Source organism: Mus caroli, chromosome 12, assembly GCF_900094665.2.
Source record: "Mus caroli chromosome 12, CAROLI_EIJ_v1.1, whole genome shotgun sequence".
Lineage (NCBI taxonomy): Eukaryota > Metazoa > Chordata > Mammalia > Rodentia > Muridae > Mus > Mus caroli.
Window position 1 is genome coordinate 45,881,949 of NC_034581.1, and position 12,051 is coordinate 45,893,999.

Below are 12,051 nucleotides of genomic sequence, written 5' to 3' on the forward strand. Positions count from 1 at the left end.
TGGGGGGAGGGTATGGTGGACTTTTGGGATAGCATTGGAAATGTAAATGAGGAAAATACCTAAAAAAAGGAGTATCTATTTCAAGGTTAGGGGCTGATGTATGAATCCGTGCTTGGTAAGCATGCTCAGTGTGTAGCTCTAGGGCAGATTCTATTTAAGTGTGAGCTAGTCTTATGACTTCACTTCAGTTTGTTAACTTGTGCTGTGCTATTTCCCACTTTCCAAAAAATATATGATCACACACACACACACAGGCACCCCACACACAAATCCTGTTTTCCCACCTGTTAATGCCTTTCTGTTTGATTTTGGTTTTAGCTCAGGATCTCTTTTCTTTATTTATTCTTTTTTTTTTTTTTTTTCTGCAGTTGCTTCCTTTCTTTTTCTTAATCAGCTTTAGCAACTCTGGGGGATAACTGAGTGATCACTCCAAGGATATGGTGGGACAGGAGCAGAGATAATTGGTACCCAATTCGAAGACTGTCTCCATAATATGCTAACTTCCATTTGAGACCAATGATAGCAGTCAGGAGCAGAAAAGCTTGGACAAGCAGGAGCAGAATTAGGACCACAAGAAAGATAACCTGAGAAGAAAGTTACCATAAAATAAAGCAGCTTTGAGAGAGTGGGAAAACAAAATGTGGGTTGCAGGAACCAGCTCAATCTAAGGTTTACTTTTTATATTCCCTAATTGAGGTTCAATACACTACCTTATTTTCTTGCTGTAAGTTTGTTATTGAAAGCTGTTATTAAAGAAAGCCCTAAAGAATTTTAAAAGAGAAGTTTGCATATAGTTTCTGAATTTACTGAGTCCATTTCTTGTTTACCAGTGACACCAACTGCTTATCTTAGAGTTCTGTAGTACACTTACTTAATTTTCACAAGCTTGGATGGACCTATCCGAGTTTGTGTAGATGCCTCTAAGGCTTTATTTCATTCAGTCTTCATCATTACCTGTCTTAGGGTTAATATTGGTCTTATGAATCACCATGACCAAAAGCAACTTGGGGGGAAAAGTGTTTATTACACTTACAGTTCCATATATCTGTTCATGATCTAAAACAGTGAAGGCAGGAACTCAAGCAGGGCAGGAACCTGTAGGCAGGAGCTGATGCAGAGGCCGTGGAAGAGTACTACTTACTGTCTTGATCCCTGTGGATCCCTTTTTCTTCTTCTTCTTTTTTAAAATAGAACCTAGGACTATCTGCAGAGGGATGGCCTGATCCACTGCTCAACAGGCTAGCCTATTGTCCAGTCTTGGGGATGCATTTTCTCAATTAGTGTTTCCACTTCTCATATGACTCTAGCATGCATTGACATGAACTTAGCAACACATTATCTTATAGTGTAGGTAGGAATCATGACCCCATTTTACAGATAATGTCATTAAGTAAAGATGGCAAATAATGATTGGTTATAGCGTCAATCTGAACTGTATCTCAGATACTAGATTACTGACTTTTGCTGTTGTAATCATGACATTGCCTTGCTTCTCACTTCACAGTATCTGGATTTCAGTGATTGTGATGTGGCTTGAAGTATCACGAGACTTCTTAGTGGTCTAATATAGTTGTGTTCACCATACCAAGTTCTAGTTTTCTTGTATGCTTGTCAGTGTCAATATGCTTTAAATTACTAGTCTCACTGAAGATTGTAATCAGGGAATTGTTTACTTTCAGTAAGACAGTGGGAAAGAATGCCTTGTGACACTTCAACTGATATTGACACAATTTAGGTTTTTATTTTCTTTACTCAACCATAAGTCATTGAGGCACAGAAATAACTCATTGGCCATCCAGACCTCAGTAAGCATTTACTACATCTCTAGGGCTTCTCCATCAAGGAAAGACCAGGAGCAGGCATGGGGATGGGGGCCAGTTTATTCCTGAGTTGATGCTCAGTCTTTTTGGGGAAAGAGAGTTTCATTTTTCCTCCTGGGCTGGTATTACTATCTCCTGGCCTGGGTGATAGGAAATCTTCTGAGCTTGGCCCAGTCAAATAAAATGTGTATTTCTTGGTCAACTACAAATGGATTTTGAATTATTCTAGATAGTTCCCTTTACTAAAATGTCTCAGATTATCTTTTCCATTCTTCAGTGATGAGTTAGTTCTACATCTCTTTTGAAAATGCAGCTCTGACTAACTAAACTATAGTGAATCTCCATTCTCTAAATTTGGAGACTGTGAATTTAAATTTAGCTGAAAATTTAAGAAAATAAATGACCATCTTTCTAAATGCATAACTCATTACCCTAGCTACATTTGTTTCAGAAACACACTTTTATATTCTATTCTGACAGATATTGTGGGTATAAACTGGGATTTCCTAATTACTGTTTTTTAAAGCCATTAATATCTATGTCTTTATCTTCTGCTCCCATTGATATAAATAGGAAAATGTCTGACTGGTGTTATGGAGGGAATTTTTTCATTTGCATCTGGCAACAGCATAAAGGTAGCATGGGGTAACCTTGTCTAACTGGCAATGTTTTCTAACAAGAAACATGTTCACTGGGAAAGAATCACTATTACACTTCAGTTTCCCCTTTTCTAATTCCTTAATTTGTTAGCCATAAACCACAGATCTTTTGTAGGCAGTCCAGATTCCTTTAAGATATATCCATCCAACTATAACTTACAAGAAATTAAGGGTACGTTAAAGGTTTTTGCTAATGGAAACAACCACTAAAGCTAGAACAATGGAGTTAGCTCTTGCCATTTAACACCATCAGTATCAAGGGGCTCATCTATTTTCAGCAGTTTACCTACAGTCTTCCCATGTCTGTACCAATGTATTCATTAATGAATAGATATCAGTATGAGGGCTATCTATGAATGTGTCATCTTACACAAATGGTGAAATCTGAATACTTACTGTGAACTTTGAACTACGTATCACCCAGAATTGACCAAGAATCCAGGGTTAGTGGCCAACCAAGCATGCTCACACTGCCTGTGCGTTCTGGCCCTGCCACTCACTAGCTTTGGGTGATTTGGGTGCCTGTTATCACTTATTACACTTAGTTTTTATGATACATATTTAAAAACAACACCTATCTTTATAGGATTGTAATGAGAATTAAATGAACCCCAAAGGATATTGACTGAAGAACTACTTTTAAAGCATTGAACTAATCATATCCCACCAGCCACTGCCATTTAAAGTAAGACGAGTCCATTATGAGGAGACAAGTATGGATTAACAAGAATATAAATTTAAATACTGTAAGCCTGCCAAGGCACCCTATTCTGAAGGAATCCTCACATATACGGATGTTCTCATATGAACAACCGCAGAGCCCTAACAGTTCTAGGAAGTGGCAAAATAAAATATTCATTCTCCGCTGCCACACAAAGTAAGACAGGAGAGAAAGTGCTTAGAATATTAATGGATACAGTATGATAATAAAAATGTCAATGTCATAACTTGTGTTGGTAAGACTTCAAAAAAAGCATAATTTAAAACCCCAGTAAAGACTCACTGCTGTCACATCCATGACAACATGCCCAATGGGAACAATTCTTCTTGGCTGTTTCACTTTCTTTTTAGCATAAACGTCCCATTTCTTTACTGGTAAACACACATTTCATCAAAAGACATTTTCGAGTTTGATTTTTGTTTCTGCTTAACCCACTTTAAAACAAATTTTTTGCTTGCTTCTACTCCAGTGAGTAAAATGAGAATTTCTTCACATTAATAATTAAAAATACAATTGAATGCCCAATACTGAAGATTGAAGTCAATGCCACCTTTGGAGTGAGGGAATTACCTTCATGAGAAATCTCCTTCCATGGGTTGGGTGGATACATGAAGGCTGCATTCTGGATCTGATCATGGATATCTTCATCTTCATTAAAAGGGAAGGTACCACTCAGGCTCACATAGATGATGACCCCAACAGACCACATGTCCAGAGAGCGGTTATAGCCCTTGTTCCTCAGAACCTCAGGTGCCAGGTAGGCTGGGGTACCCACCACTGACCTCCTAAAAGACTTCTCTCCAATGATCCGGGCAAAACCAAAATCACAGAGTTTCACCTGTTGACAGTAAGAATTTGTTCAAACAGTGAGTTTGTATTTACATTACATCGATGCTGCCAGAGTATAAATGTATTCTACAGATATTAATTGTTCCTGGTAGAAAGAAATGCTACCTTCTATTCTCTAATTTTGAATAAAGTAGTTTATATAAGAAGATAAAGCTGGTTTTTATTTATGAAAGTATTCTGAAAACTCCTTCCTATCCCAAATATCAAAAGATTAATATGGAAATAAAATATGATCCATTCTGAGAATTGGTCAGTAGGTAGGAAATCATGCAAACTGGTTATGGTGACCTTATTCCAGAGACTTATGTAAGTGAAGAATGAGGAATAAGTAGAAAGATGACTCAAGTAATCTATGGTGACTATCAAAATTAGCTCCATATTGGCCAGCAGGCAGGACCTGAATGTGTTAGCACAGCAAAGCCAGACACTCAACCTGGCAAAGTATTGCAGACTTAGGGTCCCTAGAAAAAGGTCAGGTTTTTTTCCCTATCCCTGTGTGTAAGAAAGGGAAGCTTGCCCTTGTCCCCAGCCTCAGAAGGTAGCCAGCATCTCTGGGATCCTAAGGTATCCTCAGTGTCCAGGTCATGCTTTCAACCCAGAGTGGGGGTCCACCTTTGTCCATGCAGCCCAACAGCAGATAGAGAAAGCACAGGTGAGTATTAGCAGAACAGCTTCATGAGGCGTGAGTGACACAGTGTGGTCCAGGAACAGAGGGCAGCGAGGGAAGGGAAATGCTCAGGGGAGACTTCCAGCAATTCTGGGTTTAAGGAGGGGGAAATAGGTGCAGAGAGGTTGCATGGAGCCAGCTTTCAAGCTGGTTTTCTGCTAAAGGTGGCTCTGTACTTGCCTGAGGGAAAGGGTCAGCAGATGCCAGCAACACATTTTCTGGCTTGAGGTCACAGTGAACGATGTTTTTAAAATGAAGATGTCGCAAAGCCACTAGTATCTGTAAAGAAGAGAATCATCTAAGTAACTCTGTTTTATGATATTACTAATTCATTTCAGGATATATAGCTAATTTCAAGATATGACTGAAATGAAATGCGACATAAACTTGAAATATCAAGAAACCCTGTGATGACCATTCTCGGCTGTATGTTCAAGATACTCAAAAAGTCTATAGTTAACACAGCAGGTTGCTAGGGAAAAATCCATGGAAGAAGTAGCTTACTCTCTCATGGTATTATATAGCAGCAAACACGGGTATAGGAAAAGAAACTCATCACAAGGTACAGAAAGTACTGCTTTAATTATCTGCATTGAACTAGGTCTAAGCCATGGTATTATTAAAACTTCAAGACTAGCTTTAATGCTTAGGTCAGCTTAAATGCTACTAATTTGGTATGCTGGACTCTGCACGGCAAAAATGTAAGTAAGAAGATATACTTCACCCTTGCAATCTTTTCTAGTGTAGTTTAGATCAGAAAGCGAGACCAACCAACAAGGCTAGAGAGCTATAGTTAAACAGTGATAACATCTGATATTGAACACTGTTTTTTTTTTTTTTTCCTGTCTCTAATTGATTTCTTACCTGAGTAATTAAAAACTTCGTTATGTGTTCTGGCAACCTGCCCTTTTCACTTGACAAGATCATCTCCAGCATGTCTCCATGGAGTTTTTCCATAACAACAAACACTCTTTCAGGCGTCTCAAACATACACTCCAAATTTACAACACCAGGGTGATGAAGGTTCTATTAAAGATAAATAAAGCACTTGAAGAAAATGAGTTTTTTGATACTGTTTGGCAAGCTCACTGATTACATGAAACTGTTGAAGCTTAAAGCTTGGAGAAACCAACACTTAAGATTCTTAGCACCTCCAAATTCCACATGTGCCGCCTTATATTTTTGAAATTCTAATGTTTCCAAAAAATGTATCTTTATTATCTATGCATAGTGAAGTTATTTCTATACTGTAAAACTAAGTTCTAGCATGGTGAATTGCTAATTAGGTTTTAATTAGAATACTATATTGAGATATGTATAATTTCTTAGGATCATCTCCAATATTCAGCATATTGTCTTAAAAACCATACTAGGGCACATCTATATGATTTATATTTCATGCAGAAGAGATACAATTTATACATGGAGTGCACATGACTGACTGAAGGAACATCTCAGGCAGGATCTGCCAGACTTGTTTGGCCCCACAAGCTGTCGTAGGAGGCAGAAGCTGTTACAGAGTGAAGATCACTATGAATAGGTGAGCCCCTAGTTGGTCAAAACAGCACACTATGCAGGGGTCCTTCATGGCTTAACCATATGATAAATGTTGGCACAACAGAGTAGTGGGTAGCCATGAAAGGCTACATTGTGCCTGATATGCTGTCACATACAATTCCTTCTGAGTATTATATTATTCCCTCTTTGATGGTTAAATTTCCGTGATGATCTGGCACAACTAAAGCCTTTAGTTAACTGACTTTTATGTACTTTTGTACAAAACAATAAAATCCTAAAAGCACACAGAAATGGCATATTTTATCTGTATGTCAATGAGAAACAATGACAATATCAACATAACGCATCATGAACAAAATTAACAACCCCACCACCACAGGAAGAAAAAAATGGGCACAGAAGAAGCCACAATATGTTTGTGCAGAAGTTCTGATTCTCCACAAAGTTGCCATGTGCACCATCTTATCTAAGCATATAATTACTTTCTCTATTTCATCTAACTATATCTTTCTCCAGTGTTTTGGGAAACCTGGGTTCCTTAAAGCTCTGTGTCTAGGTGAGGAACAGGTACAATGGAAAATAAAAGAGGGACAAACAGCAATGCACTTTGCTAGGTGAGTAATCTGAATGAACGTGTCAATCTGTAAGCATCCCTACCTATGCTTCTTAAACTACACAAGTTATTAGTGCTTTAAATAACCCTCTACTGACAGATCAGTTCTTCCTTTCCCTATTCCAAACCATGGCTTTAACAGACCTATATTCAGGGTGGGGCTTAGTATATATAACATAGACTGGAAAGATTCCCAAAATGTCTTAGGACTGAAATTTGGAACAGACTACTAAGGTTTTCCTGTCATCTGCTTTGTGGCATGTTCATTGCAAACTCAGAAGGACTCTACAAATGACCACTTTTAAGTATTTTTATAAAACGGACTAATGGATTTTTTTTTTGCTATTTCTCTACAAATGGCATGAGGTGTAGATAAAGATACAGATTTCAAAAGAAGCAGCTTATTCAAGACAATATCCAAGTAAAGGCCATACATACCAAAGTAGAAAAGACATTTTAGAAATGTAAACTCATGTTTCCACTGCCCTTGGCTTTCATTTTACAACAGTCTACTGCTTTATAGGTTTCCTAAAGAATGCATTAAGTGAAAGCTGAAAACTCTTCCCCAAAGTCAGCACTGTCTTCTAAACAATTGAGGACAGGGTCTTACACTATGTCCTAGTCTGGCTTAGAACTGACTATGTAACTCTGGCTAGCTTCGCAGTCATAACAATCCTCTTGCCACACTCTTCTTAGTGCTAGGAGTATAGGTGTGAGCTACCATGCCCAGTTATTTTTTCTAGATGATTTATAATGTATTCTTGAGACAAGGTAATATTTCCTCATGGATTGGTTTTATTATGGTCCCACTGAGCTAAATGATCAAATCTTTTATGTCTGATAAGAAAAAAAAATGTAGCTGGGCAGTAGTGGCACACACTTTTAATCCTAGCACTTGGGAGGCAGAGGCAGGCAGATTTCTGAGTTCGAGGCCAACCTGGTCTACAGAGTGAGCTGTATCCCAGGACAGCCAGGGCTACACAGAGAAACCCTGTCTCGAGAAAAAAAAATGTATAAAAAGGAGCAGGTCTACCTTATTTACCCAAGCTCCTACATAATATTCTTCGAAATATTTATTTAGCCTGGAGAATACATTATTTTAAAAATATAAATAGGGGAAAAATCAATCTTTTATTTCCCTGTATAATCAATGCCACACATACAATTTTTAATTATGGAACACATGGTAATTAATTGATACCTAGATGACTTGATCAGTGTTATTTTTTAATATAAACATGAATAGACCTGGAAAGTCTTCTCCCTGATGTCCCATGTAATTGACTTTGAAAATGACTGAACATAGCCTACAGGAAGAGTCCCTTGCTAACTTTTGACGTTTGCAGCAGGAATTTAGAGCATGCATTTCACAGCAGAGCCACATTCTGCAGGATTCTGACCATCTGTTTGTTGGATTTCAGAAATTTAATTTTCAGGAAATGAAACATTTGGTCAATCACAGGAAAAATGGTGCCCTTTCACACATTGCAGACTATGACATCTCTATGGAGGGAATGTAAGGGCTTTCGAAAGCTGGGAGGAAATACCATTTGGAGATAAGACAAGAATCTCTTTGACCTAGGCTCCTAGAAAGTTATGTGTAGTGAAAGGATACCCATTCCTAGAAGCAAGGCATGTTATGAGGACATGAATTAACTAAGCTGCACTTTTGGTTTCCATGAGTGCACTACATTTCGTATACATTTGCCTGCATAGTGCTACCTCAGCACTTCTACTTTAATGTTAATGGAGTTGCTTTCTTTTATAACCAGAGTATTTATTGCTGACATTATGTTGTGATAAGCTATCACTACCATGTTGTCACCTTCTCTCTTCTGCACTATTCTATTCAAACACATAGGGGCTAGAGATAAGAGAATAAAAGAAATTAGATTGAACATAGCATTCAACATTTTAGGAGCAGAGCATTTCTGTGAGGGCTTCTGACTATTTCATTGGAAGGCTATGTGATTCAGTTCATACTGCAATAGGAAAAACTAAAACATGACAAATTCAGACAAAGGATTCAAAACAGCATGGTGAACCGAAGGAGGGACAACCCACTGCATAGAAGAGATCAGGAGTGTGAGGTGTCATTGTTATGAAAGACTCTGAAAGGAGCCCCTCGCTCAGGCCTCAGGACAATAGTGGACACCCAAGAACTCATGATAGACCGAGCTTGTTGCAAACCACATGAGGCTTTATTCCGGGAAAGCCAGAGCTCTGGGGATGACTCATATCCCACGCAGGGGTAGAGGAGTTGACCTCAAGGGGAAAGAGGTCCCAGTTTTTATAGGCCCTCAGGGGGGAAAGGACAAGGGGGAGAGTAGGGGATTTCCAGATCTAAACAAAGTCTATTCTCAGGAAATGGGTATGGGAGGGGTACAAGGAAAGAGTGTGGTGCAGGTGTAGCAACTCAGGATTGGCCGGGCTGTGGTTGCTGGGGAGATTTTCTGACTCTTTCTCAGCAACCAATATCACAAACACCTGGCAATGGGCTTCATCAGTGCGCACACACATAGGTTCAAGGAATGGTCAAAATATTGGCAGACACACAGGTTCAAGGAGTGGCCAGAGCATTGTGCACCTCTATTTTTCTAAATCAGTGAAGCTAGTTCTGCTAATAGTGACATCTATCTTGCCAATTTCAGGGCTTCTGTGACCTTTTACATTCTGTCAGGATCTTTCAGTTAAAGGTATGGGACTGACTCTTTTTCTGCCCTTATTCAGTGTTGAGAAAAATCACAGCATTCTATCCATTTTCCAATTAAAGGTCTCTTACAATTTCTGCTCTATTTAGTGGTCCCAGAAGTCATAATCACCTAATGCTGTAAAAGGAAATGGCTTATAATGCCTTGATAGATATGGAAAAGTTATTTTGTGGGGGAAAGTATGAAATGCTGGTTAAAAATGGTATCCACTTTGATTGGAAGCTCTCTTGAATTTCAGAAACTTATAACCATCTGTCTTTTGGAACATATATTCATTGAAGAATTTCCAACAATGAACTAGTGTCTTTCTACCCAAATTTGCCATCTTTATCGTCTTTTGGTATCCAATGAATTCCTGAGGCCCAACACCTGAGGGTTCCTCTAAAAACAGACTTGTTCCTTTCTCTGAAAAACATACTGTACTTTACAACTGAAGGCCCACTCCTTCTCTCCATCGGATCCCCTAGCCTTTGTCCTCATCAGTGTACCTAGGTTTTACTCTTACATATTTCCTTAACCTACTGCTGTGTTAATAGATCTTGTTTTGGGATTGTTTTCCTTCAAGGTAATCATGAAAGGAGTGATACTAGGGTTTCCCAAGGTGATTCTGGTTTATAAGGTGAGCATCACTAGCTTCAAGACTACCTACTTCCTTTCAGCAAAGAACAGCAAACCCATCAGTCCCTGTTTGCTTTCATCTCCCAGCTCACCACTTCTCTTGAAGTATCTGCTCTTCTCCACATACTACACCCTGCTATTCGTTCCCCAGCGCACACACCTGTTATCCCCTCAGCCTACATGAGGCCATTGGTTTGGTACAGACGCAGTTGTTGGAAAGCTTTCAATGACTCCTGTTAAGTTGGATCCCCTCTCCATTTTCCCGAAACTTTGGTACAATCTTCTTCTATAGCATTTATATTACCTTGTTATTGACTTCATTTCTCTACCTATCTCCTTAGGGTCCATACTGAATCAACTGAGCTCTCTGCCTAGCATCTGGAATATATTAGATGTTAAGGAAAAATGAACCTTGTGTACTGCCTGACTTTATTATTACTTGAATAATATTCCTTATGATATAAATGATTTTATTTTAGGTATGCTAATATATATGTAATATTTGGTGATGATATACTGCCATCAGATTATATACAGTGATTTCTTATCTGTAGAAAACATTGTCAACTCACTGAATTCTTAGTAGGCAACTTCTGGATTCACATAATGAAATGCTACTTAATGCTTTTTTTTTAATTACAAAAACTAATTCTATAGAGTCAAATGTCAGAAATGTTATTGCTAAGATGTGTTCCAATTGATTTACCTAATAGCAAGGATATGAAGAAGCCATTATCATTTACTTGCTAGGGATCAGCCCTCAAAATATGGCAGTTTTGACACCTGTTCATTTTCTTTCTTAGGAACAAACCCATGTTTTCCCTCTCATCTAGATGATGTGTGCTTGTTCTATGTTTATTATTATTATTATTCATGAGTAGTTTTCATTTCACATCAGTCTAAAAAGCACTAGAAAAGTGGCCAAAAAGAGACCAGGAAGGCAGCTGAAGCTGAAGGGTCAAAGATTTCTTCTATGAGACCTCCTCCCATCATGGGCATTCTTTCTTACATGATTCCTAAGTTCATTATCTTCCTGAGGATGAAGGGAAAATAGCAGGCTATTTGTACAGTACTAATTGTGGTACCTGTTTTCAATAGAAACCAGTTTCAACTCCCTTCCTTTTGTTGGGTTTCTGTTTTAACTTGGAACAGGCAAGGCTCCACTTACAGCCTCAGGGCCACAAGCAGCATGTCTGGAGCAGGTTCTTTGGAGGTAGTCCCCACAAATTTGGATCCCCACACAAATTTGGATTTCTGACACTGTGCAAATAAGTGGGTGATAATGTCCTCTTTAATTCACTGACTGAATATTGATGATGATAAGGATATCCCCTTTGACCTGCATCAGGATAGTAACAAATGCCACAATCTCTCCCTTCATCTTTGCCATCTCCCCATCAATTTCCTTGCTGCTGGCACATAGTAAAAGCACCATAAACCAAAACCTCATAATTCTGTGGGAAAGACATCTTATGAGCTCCTCTGTTTTCTCTGATATGAATTCCCTGTGCAGAAATTAAGTTGTTAGGGCACCGTTCTCCTACGTGGGGTCTCTGAGGGACAACCTGCCTCCTAGTTTATTCTGGAAGTTGACTAAGTGCTGAAGTGACAGTACCCATTCCCTAGTGGCTGTAGGCCAGGAGGCCCTGAGCTTCCTGAGTTGCTCAATTTCTTCAGCACCGGTCTTTCCCTACTCATTATATGCTGAATTTTCACATTCAAAAACTCCCATCTGGGTTTGGTCCCTCCTCTGCTTCCAGCTGGAGAGGACCCTTTACTTAAGGACTTATGTGCCAGCTTAGGCCAATCATTCTAACATAAACTATTCTGACTAACATAAGATAACCATCCTATTTTATTCTATGTTAGTTACTT

The 12,051-nt window shown here is 38.8% G+C and overlaps 1 protein-coding gene across 1 annotated transcript in view; it reads right to left on the reverse strand.

The window, feature by feature from the left end:
* Prkd1 (protein kinase D1) overlaps positions 1–12,051 on the reverse strand; it is a 284,174-nt gene that overhangs the window by 19,473 nt on the left and 252,650 nt on the right. The window contains exons 14-16 of the mRNA XM_029484814.1: positions 5,581–5,742; positions 4,897–4,995; positions 3,771–4,038 (exon numbers count right to left, since the gene is read on the reverse strand). Coding sequence (XP_029340674.1) covers positions 3,771–4,038; positions 4,897–4,995; positions 5,581–5,742 — 529 coding nt within the window. The remainder of the gene's footprint in view (positions 1–3,770; positions 4,039–4,896; positions 4,996–5,580; positions 5,743–12,051) is intronic.